Source organism: Simochromis diagramma, unplaced genomic scaffold (genome assembly GCF_900408965.1).
Source record: "Simochromis diagramma unplaced genomic scaffold, fSimDia1.1 OVJJ01000131.1, whole genome shotgun sequence".
Classification (NCBI taxonomy): domain Eukaryota; kingdom Metazoa; phylum Chordata; class Actinopteri; order Cichliformes; family Cichlidae; genus Simochromis; species Simochromis diagramma.
The window spans coordinates 2,619,856-2,645,735 of record NW_024387200.1 but is presented as its reverse complement, the minus strand read 5'-3'; the positions used below and the strand labels follow the sequence as shown (position 1 = coordinate 2,645,735).

General features: G+C 38.2%; 1 protein-coding gene across 1 annotated transcript in view; it reads right to left on the bottom strand.

Moving 5' to 3' along the window:
• The window catches only part of nos1 (nitric oxide synthase 1 (neuronal)), a 41,472-nt gene extending 15,592 nt beyond the window's left edge, over nt 1-25,880 (bottom strand). The window contains exons 1-16 of the mRNA XM_040051156.1: nt 25,671-25,880; nt 21,976-22,770; nt 19,218-19,320; nt 15,594-15,731; nt 7,668-7,813; nt 7,181-7,343; nt 6,897-6,988; nt 4,744-4,885; nt 4,501-4,640; nt 3,316-3,490; nt 2,604-2,705; nt 2,039-2,233; nt 1,871-1,956; nt 1,239-1,383; nt 232-336; nt 88-146 (exon numbers count right to left, since the gene is read on the bottom strand). Coding sequence (XP_039907090.1) covers nt 88-146; nt 232-336; nt 1,239-1,383; nt 1,871-1,956; nt 2,039-2,233; nt 2,604-2,705; nt 3,316-3,490; nt 4,501-4,640; nt 4,744-4,885; nt 6,897-6,988; nt 7,181-7,343; nt 7,668-7,813; nt 15,594-15,731; nt 19,218-19,320; nt 21,976-22,697 — 2,513 coding nt within the window. The 5' untranslated portion in view covers nt 22,698-22,770; nt 25,671-25,880. The remainder of the gene's footprint in view (nt 1-87; nt 147-231; nt 337-1,238; nt 1,384-1,870; nt 1,957-2,038; nt 2,234-2,603; nt 2,706-3,315; nt 3,491-4,500; nt 4,641-4,743; nt 4,886-6,896; nt 6,989-7,180; nt 7,344-7,667; nt 7,814-15,593; nt 15,732-19,217; nt 19,321-21,975; nt 22,771-25,670) is intronic.

Here is a 25,880-nt window from a genome sequence, read left to right as displayed (position 1 = left end):
CAAAGGCACGCACAGGCTTTTAACTCAAGAGACAAAAAATAATTACTTAAGTAAACATTAAAAGCTGGATTGAGATATCAAACTCACTTCCTATCTTCTGTGTTTGTTGTTGGGTGGCACATTTCCATTAAGGCGGCTCCAAATTTCTACAGCAAAAAAGAGCAAACACATACAATTAGAAGTGTCTGCTGAGCTCCTAATAACTGACAAGTATTAAGTATTCATAAATACCTCTCCATTCTCAGGTGGGTCACCATTCCCAAATGTGCTGGTTACCACTAAAACCAGTGTTTCATGCTCCAGGTCCACAACATCATATTCATCCATAGACATAACCTGCAGGAAAAAAAAGAGCGTTGTACTGATGGAAGCTTAGCGACTTACATGGTGTAGTGTTTATCTCACTCTTGTTTCCTAGACACAGACTCCAAATGACAGCTGACTTGAGCGTGTAAATTAAGGCTGAACACATAGCCGCTGGCAGAGGAGGAGGTTGTAATGACCACTCTGTCCTCGCCTCTAACGAGATGATAATATGCTGCTGCCACACATTGAGCATCCATGATGCATACCACTCAGCATGATGGTGTTTGTCTGCCACAGGCCGCACTTGCATTTCACATGCATATACGCCTCAAAGACACACAACCAAAGGCGTGAAGAGAAAGAAGCCTTTAGCCCCACAACAACCAAGATTCCCCCTAAGCGTTTGCATCTGCCCTGCGATCCATCAGCACACGCCCACTCACAGTGACACACACATGCACAAATCTTCATGCATGAATCTCCTTGTGTGATTGATCACACTGGGAAAACAGGAAGAGCAAATAAAGATAGGACCGGGAGGAAAAATCCCATAGTGTGTGTTTGAGAGAAGCTTCTTTCTCTTGTTTCTGTTTGGTTTTTGTATACAGATTTGCACACCCAGCGGCACTGAAGGATTTTGTCTTAAAACTACGACCCTGTTCTATGCTTTAGTGGATAAATCTTGCCTCCAACCTGCGGCACTTTACTGCATGAGACAAGAGGAAAATGTAACAAAAGATTGGCTTTTCTTTCTTCAGACCTTTTGTCATCTATACTCAGCTGGCATCTGCTCAGCTTTATCAACCAGAGAGTGGGGTTCGGGGGAGGGGTGTCTTTCAGTTCCTCCTTTTTCAATTAGATATTAGAGCAGCGATACATAAGCTAGTTCTCAACCTTTGGAAATGATGATGCAAGGTGGGAGCAAGGGGTACCTTTGCGTCAAAGGCGTGCTTGAAGATTTCACAGAGCGTTTTGGCATAATCTTGCGACTTGCCCGTCTCTGTAGCAAACAGTATTGTGGCTTTAACCCTCTTGGCCATAGCTTGGCCCATGAGTTTCGCTGAAAACTTCACAGCCCTGCAGAGGTGAAGAGAAAGACAATGCAAATGAAATGAGATGCAGCAAAGATGAAGACCAACTGAATAATAGAAAGAAAAAAAAGTTTCTTATTGAGCCTCTGAAATTAGTAATAGGCTGGTTCACTGTAGCAGACAGCTACGGATGGATGACAGTTGTGATTACCTAGCTTGTCATCTCCTCAAGGCAATTATAATAATAGCAGAACACGCGCACAAGTGCATGTATACACAAACAAAACACTGACAAAATTCTGATTACTCCTTAAGGGGTTGATTGGATGAATTTCACTGCTGAGCACGCCAGCGTCTTTGTCATGTGTCTAACTTTTGTTTGCAAAGTGAATACCTGCTTAGCCTTAAATTAACAAATACAAATCATTTGTGATCTTTCACATTTAGAGTTGCAATTTAGCTTTGACTCTTACAGTGCAAAGACAAAAAAAGGGAAAAGAAATGAATGATTAAGTAAAACCAAGCACACTTACTTGGCAAGCTTCTTGAATCCAATGGCTCTTTTCTTTGTGGGTGTCCCATTGACCCCTTTCCACACGTGGGTATTCCATGGATCGGGCTTTTGCATAGGAGAAGAGAAATCAGGTGATCTTAAATCAAAGAGATCTCATGGTGTGTGGTATGTGGAATGATTTACTCACCTGGTACTCAAAAGAAGGGCTGAGGCGGTAGTTAAGCATTTCTTGATGGAAAACTGGCGTGATGCTTCCTGACATCGGAGGCACAATCCACACCCAGTCCCCAGGACACCCGCCTCGCACCCGAAACTCATTCTCCATGTGCTTCATGAAGGACTCTGTGGCTGAATGATGATCTACTATGGTCACTTTGCATGTCTAAGAATAGGTAGCATAGATGGATGGATATGAATTATGTCACAACCAAATAAGTGTTTTATTATTATTCATGAGTGCATTAAAATGGATACACTGAATGCTTACAATGGTCAAGTGCTATTAACAAACAAACAGCTGCACATCTTGTAATAAACCCGTGGAGTATCAAGCTATAATTTGATCACAAATATCTAGTCATTTCGACACCAACAAATTGTTATAAACATGGCTTAACACACTTCGCCACGGAATTTGCTCAGCAGTAGCCACTTTGAGTCCAAGATAACTGTAGGCGCTGTTGTTCCAAGGAGCTGTCTAAAAACTTTAAGAAGTTAAAAATCTACTTACTTCAAATCACAGATTTCAATACCTGGTAGCTGTGAAGGACAGCAATATTGATCTCCACGAGTGCCTGATCTTTCCAAAGGGAGGATGTCTTTCTGGTGTCTAAGGCCATTTTGTTTGCCACCTCCTATATAATACAGAAAAAAAAAAAGCCTGACATACCTGAGACTGAAAGTTTTAGTGACATAAACTTTAGCATTTCATTTCTGTGTAGAGTTGCTGTGCTGTGGTCATGCTGTACTGAAGCAAATGGCCCTCGTCATCACTGCAAGCACAGACAAATCCAAAGCTGGCACCCATGTGCCCTGAAGTGCTCTTCATAATTGGACGACTCTGACTGAAATTTTCTTCACTTGTCAGAATAATGTGATACATGCAAAAATAGCAAACACTCTGGTCTCCCTAATTATATGCTATGTCACATATATATTTATACTGCATGCCCTAAAATAATTTGAAGATCTGATTGTTAAATATTACAAAATAGGTTACAATTCAATTTGCCCATCTATAGAAAAATATATTGGTAAACATATTAAAGTATAAAGTACCACAGTTTTCTTTTATATTAAAGGATTTGCAACAAAACATGGAGGAAGAAGAACTGCATTCTGACAGGCTCATTTAGTGACACAATACATGCTTTCTTCTCTGCACATGGCTTCAGTCAATCTGTGCCTGAAATTCTTTTCTCTTCTTCCAATGGAACATGACTGTATTTTGGCACAACACTGTACCTCCAGAATGTTGTAGCGTGAGCTGTCACAGAAGTCTCTCACACCAATCTCTGTGCCCATGTACCAGCCACTGAAGGGGCAGCCCGTGAACTCCAGACCGCCAATTTCCAGCAGCATGTTGGAAACCGCCGGGAGGCCGTACCACTTCAGACCCAGATCTTTAAACCACTCATACCTGAGCAAACAGGGACATGATAGCTAAGGGCTGCTATTTCACATAATTCTACTCATTATAATCCCTACTGAATTTAGGATATTGTCCATTGCTTCATTAGTGATGTGAATGGTCTCTAAAATCCTCAAGAGCGTGACTAATTACTCCTGAGACACATAATTTAAAAAGGGACGACAGCCAAAACAAGCATTAACACAAAGAAATCTACTGTCAGTGCTGGACAGAGCAAGCTGGACCTCTATCTACCTCCCACCACTCACTCCCTGCAATCTCTAAGGGCATTGATAACACTGCTCTCAGTGCATTATTTCCAGAGCTGGGTCTAATCTTGTGTAATGATGAGACACCGTTGGTGGTCCTGGCCTGTGCCAAGCTGCTGCCAGGCTCAAGGCCAGCTGATGTAGGGTATGTAGCAAGAGATGCCAATTTTAGGGGAGTCTAACAGTGAGAATTGTGCATCAAGGGATTCTGAAATATTCTCGGTTGCATGCAGTGATGCACTGATAACCTGTTGTATAGCTTTTTGAAGGTGTGAAAACTTCTGTAGATGTAATATCTAATTCTTCACTGTGATTGCACATATTTTAAGACTGCAGCAGCTTAACACTTTAAATATCAATGGCTTTTATGGCATGTGTACAGTGGCTATTGTTGAAAAAGTTTTCTTAAAAGTAATAGAACACATAAGAATAAAAAACAGGAGGAAAGTTAAAATTTCACTAACAAGCCCCATGGTTACCACAAAAGCTGGCATAGCAACAGATAAAGCACAGGCAGCAGTGTTTTCTTGGAATAATCAGCACAGTTGGAAACTGACGATAACCCAATCATAGTTCTTGGCTTAAAAGCACCCTATTGTTTTAGAAGTATTGTTAAAAGATGTTGAGTGGGTGGATCTTTTAATGCAGCCCCCTCTCTTCTTATTTTTGCTAGATTCTGTATGTTTTTTCTTTCTTTTTCTTTCTTTTCTTTTCTTTTCTTGCATTTTCAAGATGAAAGACATAACTCACTTTGGATGTGTGATTGGCACCTCAAGAATGAGGTCTTCAGGGATCTCAAACAGCTCAGGGTCATTCCCATTGGCTTGCAGCAGAAGGGGCAGAACATCAAAACGACCCTTTGGAGCTTTCCATCCAAGCTGCATGCAAATCTAATGACCAAACACTACATGTAAGTTTAGAACAAATAGGATAATAAAAGAAAAAAAAAAAACATTACTTTACTCATTTAATAGCACAACTCCTCATGTGTACCTCTGTGAATTCAACATTAGCAGGATCTCCCAGGATCCGTCCATCAGGCTGTTTGTAGCCAGCATAGCGAATCAGCTGACTGTTCCACACTCGAAAATCATGTTTGCCATCTGTCCTCTGAGGAAATATGGTGATAGCTGACCTGCAAAAAACAAACAGAAAAAGCTAATAAAAAACATGTTATTAATATGCAATATAGGCACAACATTTTTTTATTATTATTCTATGATTCTGTCCATATTGAAGTCAAGGGGGAAAAGTTCCAAATATATTAATATTTGGAAATTTCTCAACATTTTCAACATTCCTAACAGATGGTTAGCACTGTGTCAGTAATCAACTTGAAGGAAATGAATTTCAATATCTCAAAAGACTCAGAGAAGTGCCAAAGCTTAGCTACCTTTGGCCTGCTCCACATGATACTGTTACCGTTTAATACTGTGACCGGGTCAAAGTGTTAATACTACTAAGCTGGTTGTAAGTCGTGTGGGGGGAGAATACTAAGCAGCTGGTGTCAATCTGTGCCAGTTGTGTTAATAATCATCATCTGTAGAACATTAAGCCTTGTACAGCCTTGTAAGGTGTCAGCTGTATTGTTAAAGTAACATATAGAGACAAAGTATTATTATCTCCCAGTGACCCCCAATGTTTTACTTGTTCATTTTTCAAGTTTAGCTGCCTACCTGACTTCTTTTAACAGGAGTTGCTTTATTTTTGAAAAAGAGGTGATATAAATTAAATAATCAGGAGTAAATTCTGCATTCTTGAGATTTTGCTTCCTCTGTCACCTCAGTCTTCCACCTTGTTTGTTTTGTTGACTTGGATAATGATTTCTATTGCTTTTTTGTCGTACAACTGGGTGTGTTGTCCAGGACAGAAACCTGATTTATTTATTGATTTTACCATCTGTACATCTTTGTTCCAGTCTTGGTCTAATCAAAGGATGCAATCATTAAATAATAATCAGTAATATAAAGTCTGCATTTTTAATTTCCAATTACTTTAATTATATAAAGTGTAGAACTAAATAAAGCCAAGAGTTGTATAAGAAAACTTAACATACATGTGCTAATTTTACAGTATATGACAATGTTTTCCTGTGTTAAGTAATTTTGGCACAGATCCATTTGACATCTGCATTTCATAAGTAATGATACATTTTAAAATGGTCTTTTTCTTTATAAAGTTATCACTATTATGTAAAGGAGTTATTACAGTTATTAATAAGTATTTCTAAACAGCTGATAAGTTCCTTACTAATGAATAATTGACAGGTTTAAGGCCAGTAATTAAAATGTGTGAGCTCTCTTCCTCTTCTAATATTGAAAGGATTAATAAATAGTTTATGACTATATAGAGTTTTTAGAAAAATGGTAGATATTCAGAAACATGAAATGTTTTGTTTATTTGCAACCTTTTTAAATTGACTATTTTGTTACCTTGTACAGTGCTACTTTTTATATAATATTATCAGTATGTAGACCAAGGGTATCATACAAGAGCACAGTATTTTTTATAAAAAAAAAAAAAAAAAAAAGATACTATTATATGATAATTTTTTTGGAGTTATTTAGAACCAAGTTATTTTTTTCAATTCACCATGTGATAATTATATTCCTATTTCTGAATCTGTGGCCATTTATATTAAAGCCAGCCACCCAGAGAGCTGTGGACTGGATATTATATTGGCTCTTTTCAGCATGCATATCTGAGTTGACTTCCCTAGGCCAGGCTAAGTGTAGTAATGAGTCAGAAGCTATCCATCATCCAAGAAGTAAATGTGAGGTGTCACATGTGATTAGGACTTGGCAGAAAGTGAGTGAGGCTTTGCAGGTCTGACAAATGACTGCTTGTTAGTAAGGTCTGGCACTTTACCAACAGGGCAATGATTGGTGCTGAGATGCTGACAAATAGATAGACAGGCTGCAGATAGTGTCAGATACAGCGTTAAGAGAGAATGCTGACAGATGGGACAGTGGGTCAAGTTAGGGTAGTCAGAGAAAGAGTGGCGTGATGGGGGCAACACATGGAGAGAGGAACAAGTGCAGTGGAAAGAATACATGGCGAACAGTACCAAATCAAAGAAAAGACAATAAAGGAAAAGAAGGCTTGAGAAAAGAGCTGAGCACTTTGCACTATATGTATGTGTTTACCTCAGATTCCCTTTGTTGGTGGCGTACTTAATGTGGTTACAAATGTAGTTGTACATTCCATGGGCTGTTGTGCAGTCTCTGGCATCAAAAACCTGAAAAGCAAATATAAAAACAAGAAGTCTGAAATATTATGAGTGCTTCATAATAGGAAAACATCTAAATGTTGGCAGAGATGTATCCATCTATATAACTGTCTACATTAATTGACAAGCTGTCAGAAAAAAACATTAACAGCACAAATCTTAGACAACAGCATTCATGGATTTCAGGCATTCTGAAATTACCTGTAGTTTGGACCACTGAATCCTTCCCACACATCTGGCAGCATTTCTCCAGGCATGCTTGGCTCCATAAATCAGTTCAGTATCTTTGAGTTGATAAGTTCCTGAAGCTTCTATCTCCTTGGTCACCTCCTCCAGCCTGTCCACATGGGCTTTAGATCCATACCTGTTGACAGGACAGGGTATCATAAAATAAAAGATCAGGTACATATCTTCTTTTGGCCTAACCCCTTGGGGGTCACCACAACAGATGATGTGTCTCCGTCTAGGTTTCAGTCAGTCCTGTATGGAATTACTCTGTTCTGCATATTGTTTTGACTAGAATAAAGAATACACTGTATAGTACTTTAAGAATAAAAAGACACAAATAACCTAAACAGCACAACATCATAAGAAATTGCTATTATTTCTCCTGTTTCACAGAATTTTGCTTGCGTTGGTACATGCTCTGAGACTTAAACTCTGTCTAGGTATCACACAGTTTGCTTGCCTTTTGATAGAGGTATAGTACTGGTCTATGAAATCGGTGGCCAGTGGAAGAAGCTCTTCTTTAGTTCTGACTTCATCTGGTTTGCGGATGTGCTGGTTGGGCATCACCACAGAGCCAAGGCACACATTTTCGGAACAGATTGGCATCTGAAAAGAAAAGTAACATGCGCAGATTAGAGAGGGATTTGGATGAATGTATTATTATTTTTAATTTAACCTCCTTTAATTTGTCAACATACAAAGCATGAGTGTGGAGAGAATAACAACTGGCTTCATTTTATGGTTTTGTATATCAATATATCTTACTTTCCAAAGCTGATAAACAAGAACCTAGCTTTTAATGGCTTAAATCATCTTGATTGTGTGCGTAACCAGGTGGTTATTTTCTTTTACTTCTTTTCTTTCACTCTCCTCGAAACATTCCGCTCACTCGCAAAACATGTTCAGCATCGATCTTTGTTTTGTGTTTGTATGCAAACTAAGAACATCATTAAAAGGCAGAATTCTGTGTTACTTGATATGAAACATAACTGAAGAACTGGTTATTGGTTTTTTTGTTTTTGTTTTTTTGTTTTTCCATAACTTGTGTATCTGCAAATATACACATTCTGTATTTTTCATATGAAAGAAACTATACTGTGGTGGGTCTTGCTAATTTCTTGTTTTTGATTTATGTATGTTTTGTTTTGTTTTGCTTTACTTTTGTTTCATATGTTGTTTGTTTAATTTAAGACTTAAAAAATATTTTTAATGAATGAGAGGTAAAACTTGAGGGGGTAGGGACAAATAAGTAAATACTTCTGCCTACTCCTTTTCAAACAAACAATGGAATGATATTTTGTAATGATTGTGAAGGCACATGTTTGAAATGTTTGAAATAAAAATGAACTGAACTGAACTGAACTGTAATTTTGCATGCACAAAATTCTTTTCTTGGTCTTTTAACTTTGGCTTTGTGTAAAACAGTCGTAATTTCAGTTATAATAACTCAAGACAGTAACACCATAAAACATGCTAAATCTGTTGACAGGCACATTTACCTCAAAACTTTCTTACCAATAATTGCCATTAGATTATAGTTATTATTGTTTTTATTATTAAGACCTACTCCTAACCTTTTAATATACAAAGCAACATGGCTTTGGTAAATTACATCCACTCACCAGGTATTTGTTATATCATGATTATGATCATATTCTACTTAATTCAAATAAAGATCATTTCTTCACAATTCCTGGACTCTTAATGCATAGAAAGATTGTAACTGTTACATTTCTTTCACAATATCACTCACACATGGCTGGCACGCATGTTAATGAATGAGTAAGTCGGTGAGTCATAGATTGGTATCGTTCCACTAAGCTGAGACAGGAAGACAGAATAAGGAGGAAAGATTAAAAAAAAGAACGAAAGACAGTGAAACAGGCAGATGCAAGGAGAAAATTGCTCATAGCAACCTTGTTTGGTAACTTTAATGTGATTAAAGTTGAAGTCAGCTGTCACTTTGGTTTGCCGTCACCAGCTTAGAGAGAAAACGAATGAGTGAGCAAAAGCTCACGACAGAAATGATAGCACGGGCGTGCAGTTGAAGAGGAAATTTGACAGTGACCCTTGCAGTGCTAAAATTGGCTTGTTACACTGAGCCACCCACTTACACTGTCCAAACACTCAGACATGCACCAACAGTGTGCCCCCCAAAAACTTTGACCCTTCCAACTAACCTAAGACGTCACTCAGCAAGAGCAGAAAAAGGAAAAAAAATTCTGTTGAACTGCACAAACAACATCACAGTAAATCAAGAAAAGGGAAAATGTGAAAAGGAGTTGAGAGAGAAACTCAGGAAGAGCTATAAAAAAAGCAAAGTACGTATAATTATAAGGAGGTTGAAGAAAAGATAATTAACAAAACAAAAAGACAACAGAAATAAGACTAAAAAACAAAAAAGGTGGTGGTTAAAGTACGGTGATGGATGTGGAAGGTAAGAGGAGAATAAGAAAACTGATGATTAAAACACAGAATGTTAAAAATAAAACAAAGGAATCACTTGTGCTCCAGCACGTCCGCTCCTCATCCTGCTTTAGGCATTCATGCCAGCCAGCTGTCCTTTTCGAAAAAGACGGATCATCCACGAATACAGCAGAGTCTGTGATATACAATAAATCTGAAAATGCTATTACAGACCATTCATTGGGATGCATGTGACAGCCTGTTCGATAAGTCACCAAAGTAATTAGGCTGCCGGTTGCTGTTTACAAATGGCTGCAGTGTTTTGAAGGGTGAATACTTAAACAGCACAGCTCACCTTGTGTTTGGTAGACTGGCTTACTAACTAGAGGAGGAAACTTTAGCTGCATGACAAAATAGAAAACAAAATAGGTGGACCGAGCAGTTTGGGAAAATGCATAGCAAGAAATACTTTTTACATAGTCTTTGCATAGCCGAGGCTTTCTGAGGTATTATCCTCAAACTATTTAGAGGTTATCTTATTTACCAATTAGAGCCACCCTACCACCTCACTGTTTTAGGTCCTAAAGTCCAAGAACACCAGTAAAGATAATGTGTTGCATTAGGTTTGCAGCACAGTTTTTCATTAATAACAATATCAGCTTTGTGACACATTGAATCACTGAAAGATGCACATGAATCTCAAGTCTTATGGCATTAAGTATGCCAATCTTTCACATCCCCCTTTTACCTCAATGTTTATTGTCTTGGACTGTAGCACAGTGGCTTTGCATGATTCAGAATTCAAAATACTCTTTATTTATCATATACAGGACCTTGTTGTACTATTCCCTAGTATTGTTTGATTATGACAAGAACCAAAGTAAATATTACTTCAATAAATATTGAAATTTCAATTTTAACAAAAAAAAACCCCAAGAAAAGTATATGTATTTTTTAATTTAAAGAAATTTTTGGCCACACTGAAGGATGTCTGTAGTGGCAGATGGACAACAAAAGGCCCAGGAAGGAGTGAACTTGAGAATTTGAAAGAACTGGTGTGGATGGTATTCATGGAGACAGAGCTAGAGAGTCAACAACAAACCAACACATCAGTTGAGCACTACCTAAAGCTGCAATTAATGAGCTTTCTGGAGATTCACCTAAAATGTTTACTTCTTCAAGACAGATTTTGGTGATCAAATCTTCTCTTTATGTCTCATGGCTAGATCTGAGGTTAGCAATTAGCCTGTTTGTTTATTTTTTTTAAGACAGACGAAAGCACACAGTTGAAAAGGAAATGTTATGGTTCATTTACATTGCATAAAACCTGAGAACTTTGTTGGAAAAATGAATGGAAAAAGTAATACCTTTATCCATCCTGTTTTGTTTTTTTGGAAACCAAAACTTCAAAAATTAAAATTCAATTAATATCCTGTCCTGAGCCATAGTTTATTCCCATGAAGCAACAACAAGTGCCTGCTGTTTGCAATTAGATAGTTTGACCAACAGTATGACATTTGAATGAAATCATGCAGATGTCATACAGAGTGGATAAGAAAGTGATTTTTTGCAAATACACTGACATTGTTATTTGAAATGGTATAAAGCTATATTTATCAGTAAGTACACTGGCAGAAAACAAGGGAAACCATCATAGGACCTCAGTAAAGACATGATACACTGAATCTGGTACAGGCTTTCTCTCAGTCTTTAAATACCCCTATAAATGGTAAAGTATATGATAGTCACCACTTCCAGGTCTTCATTGTCCTTTGTACTCTAACAAAGCTTTTTATGTGTGTTTGGGCTTATTATCCTGTTGCTGTATGAATCATTCTCCACAAAGATGCAAAAATGCGGGAAGCATGTCGCTCAAGAATGGAGTGCTTCTTCTTCGTCAGGGTGCATTCATTTTGGTGGTGCTATCCAACTGTGTTTGATACACCGTGAGCATTTCAAATTCTGTATCTGGAATGAAGCATGTATTGAAATGCTGATACTGTGGTCAGTTTGGTCTGCATGCTTTATATACATCTGGTGCAGCTTCCACAGTCTTTTTGAGTTCACTGCTCCCTCGAAACATGACAGTCACAGTTAGGAAATCATTAGACATTAGGAAAGCCCAACATGAATTTGAGCTCTTGTGCTTAGATGTTTTATTGTGATGCAATATTCAGCTACTTAGTAAACAATGTTCTGATGGAAATGTAAGGGAAAGCAATAGTTATAAAAGATGCACAATGGCTTCAGACTGACTTGGATAAGCCTCCATGGAGGCTCAAATCCCTTACATTGACAAATGAAAACATGGTTCACTGGAAGCAAACACACCAGTAAAATAGCAGTCAGTTTAATCATGTTGTTCCTATTTTAATAAAAAGCATTTTTGTTTCAGTTTTACTGTTATGATTTGAATTTCATTTTTTATCTTTGCAGAATCATCCTAAATAGTATTTACTGACTGTAATGTGGTCCTACTTGTCCAGCTGGTAAGACAATACTTCATCTGACAGAAAAACCATAACACTCATGTACACCTCTGAGCCCTTTGTAGTTAAATCACTCCTAATATGTTTAAAATGGACTCCATTCACATTTTTTGAAAACTTGTGCTTTAAATGTAAGCAGTGGATCTGTTATGACACCTAGTTGTTTAAATATTGTCTTCTCCCTCCTACAGTTAGATTGAATTTGTCTGATAAACTGATAAACTGTCTGGAGAAAAATAACCACATATTTTTACTGACTTCGTGTAGTCACAGAAATCTACCCATGTGCATTATTTTAAAACGTGTTTGCCTCGTTTCAGATTTCAGGATTTTGTGACACTTAATAAATGAAACAATCATTTGAAAACTGTACTGAAAACTGCCATGTAAAAAACAACAACAACAAACCTAAAAAAAACTGAAAACAAAAAGAAGATAAAATGTCGAAAGGGGCACTTTTTAATGACATGTTAACCGTGTCATCAGCACACGTGTGGGAAGTAGATGGACAAATGTCAGTTTATCATCATGAACATAAAAGCTAAACAACAGAGAACCCTAACTTGAACCTTGAGGAACTCCAAATTTATCATTAACTATTTGTGAAGTTTTGTTATTATTTTCTTTCAATTTGTAAGAAAATATTTTATTCATTCATTTACATAAGATGGAATTTTAATCTTTGAAAACTTGATGATTAATTGTATTTAAAGATTTCATTAAATCAAGTTCACAGCCATGGTTCACTTGCCCAATTCGCCGTTAATATTTTTGAATGCAAACCAAAGACACCAAATTGCAACGAGTGAGAAGTAAGAAAAGATGATCTGTTCAAAGGTCAATTGCAGTGTTAATTTTTATACTACAGGAAAGATAATTACTGATTTGAAATTACTAGTAGTCATGTGATCACCAAAATTAAACACAGGTTTTATTGCTGCAGTTTTCCAAACACTCCATTATTGATGGACCCAATTAACATTTTTATAATGAGAGAATTAGTGCCTCATTATGAGTTTTGATAAATATTATATTGAATATGTGCACAGCTTTTGTCCTTGAACAATTAAGAGAATTTCTGAATTTATTACTTCTCAAAAATGATTAATTATTTCTTATTTGGGAGACGAAAAGAAGAGTGCAATGTTATCACAGAGCTCCAGAGTCTACGTAGAGAGGGAATCAGAGCAGATTGATGGAGCAAGAAAAGATTAGCCATTAATAGTGCAGACTTTTGTTTTGTTTTTTTGTTTTCAACCAATAATCAGCATTTCTTGATAACAAATTCTCAAAACCACAAAAATAATCTCCAGTTTCGATCTTATAGCTTTTATAGTAGCTTTTTAAATGTAATACATTATTATATAATTTTTGTCAATTATTGTGGTTCGCCTGTGATGATCAAGCTCTGTTCTACTATACAGATGTTTTGTAGTCCAGTTGTGGGGTTTTGCTGGGAAAAGTGATGGTGTCATAATATATCATGTGTAATTCAAGTTTTGTGGCTCTGAATGTGATGCTATTGTTGTCAAATAAAAAAACTTTTTCTGATATGTTACAGGTGAATAGAAATGGTTAATCTTAGCCCGTTGCTATAGGGTTTCTAGGCAACTTGACAACATCAGAATATATGATATAGATAAGAACCTTCAGAGGCCTAAGATCCACCTGTTTGCCAAGTTTCTTTTACTTTACAAGTTTCTTTTCTTTTTTATTTTATTCCTTGAATTTTTAAAACTTGTTGTGGCTGAGGGTGAACTCTCTGTTGCACCATTGGATTTGCCGCATTTTTGCCTTCAAGTTAGCCTACTGATCACATCACACCTGTGAAAATGTTATGTGAAATGATCACACCTGGAAAACTACTGACACACTTTGTGATCATGCCATTTAATCAGTGCTGTATGATACACTGCATTAAACTCGCTTCAACAATGGCTTTCCGAGTCAGTTATCATGCTGAGGTTAGGCATTAGCTCAAAGCAGAAATCATCATTTTCTGTTCAATATTCACATCTCACGATGAGTATTAAAGGTACATCTACTGATTTTATGAATCCTAATGTATCACTTAATGCCTTTCATTATTAATGTTTATTAAAGCAGCTGCAGATGGTTGATAAAGGGATGAATGAATTGGTTTTCTTGAGCCACTCATGTTACTGATTCATGAATGTATCAGCATTTTGGACAAAAATATCCACTAAACATTACGTATTTAATTTCCCAGCACTCTCTTCTGAAAATGCTGAGTCATCGAGTCATGACTACGTGAGTCACTATCTGACCATGTGAGCTGTCCCAATACGGTAGGCTGTGCCAGTGATATGTTGTTTTTCGGTCTGAAGAATTAATTGTTTCATAAGCTTCACCTAGATTTACCTAACCCCCCCGATTTCCTGCTTAATTCTAATGAGTTGAATCACCAACAGTTCAGACAGGATTCTACTAATGTAAGAATGGTTAGCGAGAAGCAGCGAAAAGGCAGACGCCATGCTGTGCTATTGTTTTCCAATCTACTTGACTTGCAGATTATGTGTTGGTAAGTCTGCAGGCTAAATGCATATTCAGTCAACCAAGACACTGTACTTTATGTTCATCAGTGCCTTCAAGATTACCATTTAAGTCACAGACATCTGTCAACTTTGTTAGTCAGCTTACAGTATAAAAGCTGTGCTCGTACCTTAATGCAAAAACTGACACAAAGGGTTTCAGCATGGAAAACCAATCTGTTTCCCCCTTTTGTGATATGTCAACAAATGCAAAATCACAACTATATTTCTTGTTATAGCTGATAAAATTATTAAATCTTGTATTAACCTTTGTGTTTACAGAATCTTGTCGCACACTCTCTTTTTAAACTTGTTATCAGTATTCACCATATTTCGTGACAATGAAAACCCCCAGTACATTGTGATTCAATTCAATAATGAATACACTCTTTATTAAACTCTGTGGTTGTTTCGGGAGAATTAAGCAGTTTGTTTTGTGAGACAGAACTCCATTTGATTGCACATAGTCTCAAAACATTTTTCAAGCATAAAAGCCAAACACTTTTTCATGTTTCAGCTTTTAGAAGTTTGCTTTTGTTCCTTTTGCTTAAGAGATGTCAGCCGTAAAGCGAATATAGTTTATTTGTCTAAAAGTACAACAGGCTGAAGATTATGGGAAGATGTGATTTAGAAAAATGCATCATTACTTGCAGGTTTCAACACTAAAAAAAAAAAAATAAAGTAAAGAATATAAACACAATATTGCATTGCATTAAGATTGCATCATACAGGTGTTTCTTTTTGCCAGTAGTTCTAATCTTTCTTATTCGGTAAAGGGATTTAGAACGTGAAGAAACAGCATACTACATAATTGAATCATCCAAATCTTTCTCACCCTTGCTAGGATGGTTTTCTGTGACAAACACAGATGCTATAGCAGGCTCCTTGATCTCCGTGATCCTAAGGATCTTTTCTTCAGGTGAGTTTTAATTGTCTTACCTTGCTGGAGCTGTGGTGGAGTGTGTCACTGTAGATGGTGCCAGTCTCCCAGTTCTTAATCTTTATAAAGCGGGGGCATTTGGAAGGGCTGCCATTCTGCAGTGACTTACTGGGTGAGGTCCTGCCCTCAGCTGGAGGCTGTAAAAAACACAGAGACATTCACACATGACTCATTTCTTCAGACCCTTGTACTTTAACTGTCTAATATGTTCTGGCCTCGGTAATACTTTTGGTGGAAACTGGATAGATTGTTTATAACTGGGAGTCATACCGAAGTAAGTTGAAAAGTGACGCAGACCTCCCACTGCCAGGAAATGGATTTGAGTGCATAAAGTTGGACATGAGAGTTTGACGTAAGAATACTATGTGAAATATCTGAAAGCATTTCAACTGGCTGCCTCGGTGAACCTCAGCCCTTTGTTCTCAAGGAATATTGATTTGTGATTGTGCTTATGTCTCTCTCACTCAGGCCCATGCACAGAAACCATCTGCATTCTTTCCTTTCTCCATTTCTCTCCAGAATAAAGGCAATCAGCATTTAACAGCAGGTTGATGGCAAGCTAACTCTAGGCTCACACGGTTTTCCAGTACTGTAGCTATTGACTGATGAATGGCTGCAATTTAACCCCAAAGCCAACTGTAAGAGCTCCTAGAGAAGGCTGGCAAATGATTGCCAAAGATCAGAGTAATCAATTGCACACCTTGGAAGCTCTTTCATCATCTTCCACAGCTTTGTTAGTCAAACAGTGGTGCAGCTTTTGAAATACTTGCTTGCATGCTTGCTGGAGCAATGAATACCGACAGTGTCACACTTGTGGGGTCTCACTGTCATTTGATGTCCTCTCAAACTGTAGGAAGGAGTGAATAGAATCTGATTTTACACGCACAAGTAGTGTGTTTAATGCTCGAACAACAATAACCCCCGCCGAGCACCTCAGATATGACGTGAGGTTGTGGATAAGATGAAAGATCATTGTACCATAAGGAGAATGCACATCAAACAGGCAAAGTATTTCAGATGTGGAAAAATTAAGCCTTTCTGACTTAAAAAAAGAAATAAAAGTTGTGTATCATTTGAATGTAAGGCTTGTTGCTCACGGGCTGGAAGATAGCTTTGGCATTTACATTTATTTCATTTTATTTTTATTTTTTATCGCCATCTGCAAGTTTCAGAGAACCGCGTTTCTTTGAACAATCGCTAAACACAGTATAGATGTGGGTTTTTTCTGCCATCAAGATCCTTTTAGAATAATTCTCCCTACATGTTTAACTTCCAGGTAAAATGAATTATTTTATGCGTTTGTTTATTTGATTGTAACAGCTCAAGTTAGGTAAGGGGAAAAAGTGATTGCCTAAGACTAGCCCATTGTCATCCTTGTTATGACCCAATGTACTGTACAAAGATGGTCACTGTTTACAAATGCAAAGATAATACAACCTAAAACATAATCACACCATAGCCAGTGGTCTTAAGACACTTAAGGGATGGTGTTTCCTTTTGCTCTTCCCATAATCTGGTTGCAAGTTTTGCTATCTGTTAATTTAAACATAGTTTGGAGTGAGAATCTCAAACCACATCATGAAAGTGCATTTTTGCCCAGTTTGGTGTGGGAACATGTGAAACGGGCCACTTTCATGAATAAATCAGCACTCTAAGTCTGATAAGACATAAACATTTCTCATTGGAGGGAATAGAAGAAAGGTTTAATCTTGTTTTGTTTTAATCCAGTGAAGGTCTGCCTAAGTCTTTGTTAGACTTGAGGGTGATAAGCAGCAAAACAAAATAAAGAAGAATAAAACAAAAAAAATAAAGAAAACTGGATTTCCATCCAAAGTCTGCAGTTTATTGATAAAATCTGCTAGCAACAGCTGCTATTACAGTCTTCAACTGATAATATTGTTGGCACCACAAGTATTTTGAATGGCAAAACTGCATAAATAATATGTTCCAGTGCCTAATGTCAAAAAAGCATTTGCTGGTGCATGTATCATGCTTTATCTGTTTAAATGACCCAGTCCTCCCCAAGATATTACACACAGACTTATCTCTTATTTTAAATCCTATTATCCATCATGAGCCCTCAATATCAAGAATAAGGTGTGGTTATGTCAGAAGGGAGGATCCATGGTGCTAGAAATTAAGATAATTGAAGCTAATTAGATGAAAATGATTTCATAATGGGGCATAATCATTTTCTGGTAAATGTGGTTATGCAGTAAAGTTCCCCACCCACCCAAACAAAACCCTCTGATGGGAAATCAAGATGAAGCGTACAGGACATGTAGATATGAATAGAGAAATGAATGAAATTGAGAGTTTGAGAGAAGAGATATGTTCTATATTTTAGATTTTGAAGACAAATACATTTCTGATTTGACAACTGATGCCTTCTTCAGTGATGATTAAGCCATAATGTGCAAAAAAAAGGAAGCACAGAGGCATATTTTCTGTTTTCAGTGGAGTATCAGAGTTGGTGACTCCATAAATCACTAGACGGTTGAATATGAGAGAACATCCCACCACCTTGCCTTTTCAGTCAGCTTATTACACATTAAATTATGCAGAAGCTTAAGTGAGAGACACATGGAAAATCCTTCACCAAAGTGAGAAAACTAATTTGCAGGGCATCAATGTGTCACTTAAAATCTTTGTAGTCAAAAAGGGGAAAAAATCATCTCCATTTTCTGAAACTATTTAACTTTTGTGTTTTTAATGAACTTATTGTTGTACTTGAGTCTGTCACATTAAGTACTAAGCAGGGAGCCATCAAAGTTAGTATGAGTGTCTAGCAAAACGCCTGCAGGGGAGGTTCCTGCTGCATGAGTAAGTGCACATATACTGGACACACATTGATTCCAGTTCCCAAACACACATTCTCACAGGCAGATAGGCTTCCTCAACTTTAGCAACTACACACGACAATGAAAGACATATGGCTTCTTACTCCATTAAACATTTCCACTCTGTTATCAAGCACCATCCATATCTCCCCTCCCTCCCACTTTCTAACCCTCTCGTACATATATTCTCTCAAGCATCCACATTAACACTCTCTCTTGTGGAGGTCTGAGAGGATGGATCAATTTAACAGGGGTCACATTTGATGGTGCGAGACAGATCAGCAGCTGCACGCATTCATTAGGCCATCCTGTCTCATTGATGGGGCCTTGAAGTGGGATAACCATGTGCAGATTACTATCCCTATCGCTGACATTTAGACCTGTGGCCAGATCCTTCTGTGTAGAAGGCATAATCTGGGTTTAATGCTGCACAATCTTGCTGATGGTTGGATCTAATGTCTAGGTGATAGGATCTTAAGCAAAGGCTTTGCACAATGTAAAAAGAACATGGATGTGCATGCTCAGTTTGTGAATGCATGGGACCATAGAACACTGTGGATGATTGTTTTAAGGGCACAGAACCATAAAGGCAGTCACAGATTTACATGCATTACACAGCTGAACTAACCAAGCCTGCACAGGAAGACTCGAACACACAGGGAACACAAAAAGGTTTATTTTCCAAATTCTTGATCTATCAAAGTATAGATGAAAAACTTATGCCTACACCTGCTTTCTTTCACTCTAAATCATTTCAAGGGCTGGGAATTTGTTTCACTTTACCTTGTCAGTGTCAGCATTGTTAAGCACCACCGGCATGTTTTCCAGCATTCTGTCATTATCTGGCACCAGCTGTGGGGATGTGCCATTTCCCACGCCAAGGTCCCTAGAAGTCAGATACAATTTTCTGTCAGGTGTATAAACTCGCATCTGGTGCAAACTAATCTTTCATTTTAATTTAAAACCTCATCCAAGACATGCATACACATACACATCAAACAAGCATTCCGTTTAGCAAAGAACGAACAAAAAAAAAAGAAGATCTGTAGACACTCTAAAATACTGTTAAATAAGGAAACCCTGTACAATTTTTAAAAGCTCTGCACACCCACGACGGAATTTCTCTGTTCAGAACATAGTGGGTGCACAAAGACAGGCATAGCTCACCGCTTCAGTCAGACACATTTATGTGACTAAACTTTTACACTGAAAACACAGATTTTAAGTTCATTTCAAAAGTGTTTCTGCTACTTTTAAGTTGTGAAATTGAACTGAAAATACTTTGCAAGTTCATGCAAATAAGTGGTAGTGAAAAAACATCCGTTTAGCATCTCTTGCCTATGTGGTCTTTGTTTAGAAATTCATGTGTTTATTACTAGTTCCATTCTACAGCCTAAACTGTTTGTGTGTGTAATAGTAAGAAAATACAGATTTAAGTGTTTTCCTGAATCGAAAATCAGACACAGAGATGCATAAACAGATGGTGAATCAAGGTGACTGACCGCAGATCTGCTTTTCTTTCAGTAAATAGCCCTACAGTATGAACGGCTGTTATTCATCAGAGATAAAAGAAAAAAAACATATGAACAGTGAGAGCTCTCTGTGAGCTGTAACTATCTAATCCTAAGAGATTGAATGAGAAAGGGGGGGAAGGGATATCCCTGAGCTGCCGCTCTTGCAAACCATATGAGACCAAAGTCGTCTTTGTGTGATTTCAAGTTTGCGTTCCTCCAATCGAAAGCGCCCACGCACATTGTGCCTCCTACTTTCTTTCACACTCCCCCTCCCCACCCCCATAAGCATGCATGCATGCTAATTGTAAATTCTCACAGGCATCCTTTCTCCCTTTCACACCCCCTGTCACACTGTATCTCTTTATTGCCGCAATTTGCGAGATCATATTCATCCCCACAAATCGGAGGTGGAGTTCAAACATGCAGAAACAATGAGAGAAGTTGCATGTGTCATTTGTCATTAGCTCTGACTCAACCTCATGCTTAATTGTGAAACTGTAATTGCTTCTCCTCTGAAAACAAGCAACACTGGCTATAATGTGAGTTTATTTTCTGTGCAAATAGGTATAATTGGCAATGAAAAAATGACCAGAGATTAAAAAAATATTAGTATTAAAAAATATATTAGTATTATTCATCACTCTAACCTTTCTCTCCTCAGCATCTCTTTAGAAATAATTTTCCGACAGCAAAATAGAATTAAGTTAACTGACTCTTACCAGTGCTGAACAAATCTCAGCATGCACAATCAAATGTATTTAAATCCCTATTTGTGGGAGCACAGGTGGCAGCATTAGGTACGGTTGTTTAACCATACACTTTGCTGTTTTTGCATTGAGGTTTTTCCTTTTGTTGTGTTCCGTCTTTTCAGAGCACGTGTTTCTCAAGAAGGCAATGAATCACTCAAAGGGTATTTATGAAAGAGAGGAGGATGCACATGGATTGGTCAAGAATGAGATATTGATTCAAGGAGACTGCAGCCTCAATTTGATTTCAATTGGTCGTGGGAGTACAATGGTAGATAGCTGAGACGCCGATAACAGTACACTGTGCAGAGCATGTAGACTGAATCGAGGATGTTATATTATCCCTGACTTAGAAGCCTTGTGAAAAACTCATCTAGAGGGAAAACTTAAACAAACTGCAAGAAATCCAAGTCTTCCTCAATAAATCATAAAATAAAAGTCAAATGTGTAAAATAAACAGAATTGTTACCAGTTTTGCACTTTTTCAAAACTACTGTTATGCATAAATACCGCAGGACCTGAACTATATATCCTAGAGGGGCTGTTCATAAGAAGCGCAGCTCACTTACAAACTGATAGACAATACTTTTTTTTTTCTGTAAAGCTTTATGTTACAGAAAACTAATTAACTAATTAATTATCCATGATTAATGTAGGAAGTCGCATCCATTACTGATAAAGCACATGCCTACTGGGAAATGCTCACATGCTGTGTATTTTAATCCTGGTTAAACAGCCTCAATGCATACAGCAAGCAAAAAGAAAAAAAAAGTAAAAAGTAAAAAGAAAAGTAGCTTTACATCTATAAAAAAGCAAAAGTTTGCCAAACTGCCAAACTGTTTAAAGGATGTATTTGTAAGCCTACATAAAGTAGCTGGTTCAGCAGTAGAAGAATACCAACTGAATTGGTCCTGAGAAATGTTGTGAGCAATTTTATTTTAAGTGAGGCTTGCTAGAGACCAGCAGGCAGACGATAATTACTTGGCACTGTAAGCTGAGTCATATTAGTTGAATGAGAGACTGTCTATTACAGCTAATTAACACAGATGCGTCAGGTAGTTCAGAATCTGCGGGGTGGCAGAGTGAACAGGGATACTTTCAATCACAAGACCAGGTGCAAGTTCTTGTGTCAGCCAATAGCCACCATCTTTAAGAGTCCTTGAACTGCATCCTGAGTCTAATTCTATCTGGTCTCTGATGGCAACCCTCACTGTGAAGAGGATGGTGGACAAAGACACTTTAACTAAGGGATCAATAAGGTTGTATCACATCACAAATTACCAGGCCACTTGAATCTCGGCATCTCTTCTCCCAGCATTCCTCTGGCCTTCTCCATTGATCTCCTTTTTGCTGTTTTTGATGAGGCGCAGCACTGGTTCAATCTCCTTGAGCAGTTCATTGTTTTCCTCCAGCCCGTTGCACAGGAGAGCTCCACGGCCCCCATCCCTCATCAGCAGGGGGTCCTGGCCTTGCATGCCTCCCCTCTGTAGGAGGGACTGGGTGATGGATGGAGAGGAGAGGTTCTCAATGGCTCTTAGCTGGTTATCCTTGTTGACCTGCTGCTGTTGCCCAGGGCTCAATGCGTTGAGAGGGGACCACTGCTCGTAGGACTTTGATGATGGTAACACAGGGCGTGTGACCCTCACTGTACGCTGGCGCCCATCTCCAGAAAGCGTGGTCTCCAGGTGTGTGGTGAAGCCCTCAGGCCCACGGAGAATCAGCACGGCATGGCTCTCAGGCATCACATTCTTCAGTGTCTCCAGAGCCCGTTCATATGACAGATCCACCAGGGGCTTGTTGTTGACTGCCAGCACAATGTCGCCCACTTGCACCAGGCCACACTCCTCAGCTGCTCCACCACGGATGAGGTCTGACACAATGACAGGTGGCTTGGAAACTCTTTGCTTCACCAGGAAGCCCAGACCGCCAACCTTCCTCTTAAAAAGGCGCACTGAGATGATGTTGGGCTGGAGCTGGCACACTGTAGGCTCCGACTCCTGCATGGTGCCTGTGTATTATTGTGTGTAATTGTGTGTGCTTGTCTGTGTGTGTATAAGTGTGTCCTCAGGAAGATTTCTGGAAAGCAACAGAAGTAGAAAGAGGAGGAGGGAAATAAAAGTTCTATTAGTTTTGAATGAAATTACATTGACAGCATGATTTGTTTACAGTGTGTTAATTTAACATCAGTCAGAGAGGGGTATATGAGTCATTAAAGCAGAGTGCTTTCACAAGGTAATGTTACACAGATCATTAAGTCCTGCTGAGCTACAGATGCAAAATATTGTCATAAACATGAAAAGCATATTATCCTACTTATCACATGGCCATGTTCTGTAATGTTTAAAAAAGCAAATATTGAGTATATAAAAACTGAAAGATTAATTGCACTTTGGAATGTCAATATTTGATTTCTCTAGTGGAAAAATTTCCTGCTGCATTTGAACAAGAACCTGGTACAATTTGGACTTATTTCTTTTTCTTAATACATCATGCTCTGGAATTGAGTTGATGCACCAGTGACAGTGATCTAATAATATTTTCTCTGATCTCTATGATTTCCTGGGGGTACTTGATATAATGAATCATTTACATATACTTTGCATGCTTGAGCACAGGATTGGCGTACTTATATATGGTAGGATTGCTGCTCTTACCATTAGAAACACAGGTAAGGTAATAGCTAAGGTTTTACTTTTGTTTGAGGTTTCAGTAATTAACACACACACACACACACACACCAGTCTGGAGTGCATTGTCTTTCACCACATGCTTAAGCCTCTGCACTTCCAATGAACTTTACAGATGATTAAAAAAAAACGTGCCAGTCTTCACGACGCTACAATAATGCGTTTACCTCTTTAATTCAACGCCACTACATTTGTTCTTTGAAATCGTTACATCTGGTCGCGTGGGTGATGGCGCCTGCAAATGTACAGTAGGCACTCAAGTAAAGCTGCTCAGTGCGCCCGCTACGCAGACAGTAAAGAAGGGCAGGCATGCTGCTGCATAGCAGAAATAATTCAGCACCAAGGTCAGCGCCCCTCTGAACGCTGACGGTCTTCACATTCCAGTTTTGGTTATTCCAAAAAAAAAAAAAAAAGGTAAAAAAAAATCTTTAAAAAAATCTAGAGAGGGTTTTTTTGAACTCTTGCCTACTTTTCAGAAATCCACTTGACAGAAAATCAACTTCTCCAAAGCTCTCATGACAATATGCACGTTTCCCAATATTTACTAAAGGCATGTAAACCTTTTAGTTGAATCAGTTCATCAAACAACCACTCCCGTATAAGTGAAATCACACATTCCAGGGGGCGGGGTCATGGCTTCAGTTCATAGCCTTGGGAAAAACTGCCACTAATCCATAAATATTAGCTTAGCTCTCCTGAGGTGCTGGAGTAACTTTTATAGGCTGGGCGGCCCTTTAATCCTCCTTTGTAGCTGCACCCCACGAAGATAGGAAATTGCCAATAACAGACGTGGAAAGTGATGGAAATGTGCTCCGAATATGAGGATTAAAATCTTTTTTGAGATTGCCGCTCTGTCTGGTTTGGGTAGAACGATTATCTGTTAGGCAACATAGTGGTCATAGTCGTCTCAATGTTAACTAGGTTACAATGCTATTATCTAGAGTGAGCAAACAACTGTTTACTAAGCTGTATGCAATGTGGCTTATAGCTTGCCCGTATTCGTTGACAAATGTGTACGTACATATATCTGACTCAAATCACGATCTACTGTAATATTCCAGCGTTATTAAGTACTTGTTAGGTATTCCTTAATTCTTAATGTTTTTGGTAACTCCTGGTTGAGTTTGTTTCTGCAAAGTTTGCATGTATGTTTTCATTTTTAATAACTCATTTCTAATAATTTACCGTTTGAAGGGATAAACTGCCCACTTATAACTCATTTTTACACCAAAGTTTTCAATATGGCGTGAACCAATGGGAGAAAAGAGGGATCGGAGGTCGTCTCCTCTCAAGGAGCCAGTGACAGTATTAAAAACTTTACTAATGTTTATGTTGTGCTCACATGTTGCTCATAAAAGTTGCCACTAAGAAAATGAATGAACTGGGTACCAGGCAGCATTATTTTAACAGGTCGGCCCCTTATACCTCAGTGCCATGTTGTTAAAGGGAACATCGAGGTTGCACATAATAAATAATGTTAGGGTGATAATATGGACCGAACAGCATTGTTTTAGCGGATTAAGAGATTATCCGGCAAGGCGTCAAACAAACACACAGGTGAGATTTATTTCGGGAACTGTCCCCACTCTGCTTGCAGAAGCAACAAAACGAACAAATGAGAAGTTCATTAAAAATACCTATACTAAGGTAAAATATTAATAGATAAATAAAATGAACAAATAAAAACAAAAAACCGAGAACGAAATTACACATTTTTCCAATACCCCCTAGCTGTGAAAGCAAGAATGTCTGATTTCTGTTGTCAAGTCCAAAAGCGAAACTGCGTGTTGCTAAGAAAAACACTTGCCAATGCTCGGGAAACAAAGATTAACTGGGAAAGACGACCAAATGACATCGATTAAATATAGAGCAACATCTAGCTTAAAAATGCCCTTTATTACTTTTTGAAAAATCTATGGGCGAATAAATTCAAAAATGTAGAATAATTTTATTTTGAACTGCTCCTTTCACTGAATGCATTCGACAGAAAATCGTAAAATGTTCACATAGACCGCGGATATAGTGTTTATTTTTCTCAGCAACAAGTTCTGGTGACACTTTTGCTACCAGAAATAAAATTAAAATAAAATAAAAAACAGCAGCAACGGGCTGCCAAATCTACTGCTGTGCATGACAAATAATTTTGAAATAAAACTGGTTTGCAGATTAGTTTAAGAGCGCTTCATTTATTCTTAAGCTCTTCGTCCACCAGCGGAATGCACAGCCCCATTTTCCACGGAGACAGAAGAAAAAATAAAGGGAGGACAGTGAAGTAAAACAAGAACTCACCCCTGAGTTAAGGTCGCCGGCACAACGACCTGCTGCGGTGAACTTGGGCTAAAACTCCTGCGCTCCTGCTTCTCGGCTTCAGCAGCGGCTACCCAGCTCTTTCATCCAAAGACGTCTCCAAGTCGCTGAAACGCGCTCTGCCTCTCTAGAGACGAGGCACGCTTGTGCCTTTCTGCTCACCGGGGCTCTTTATAAATACAGAGCAACGGG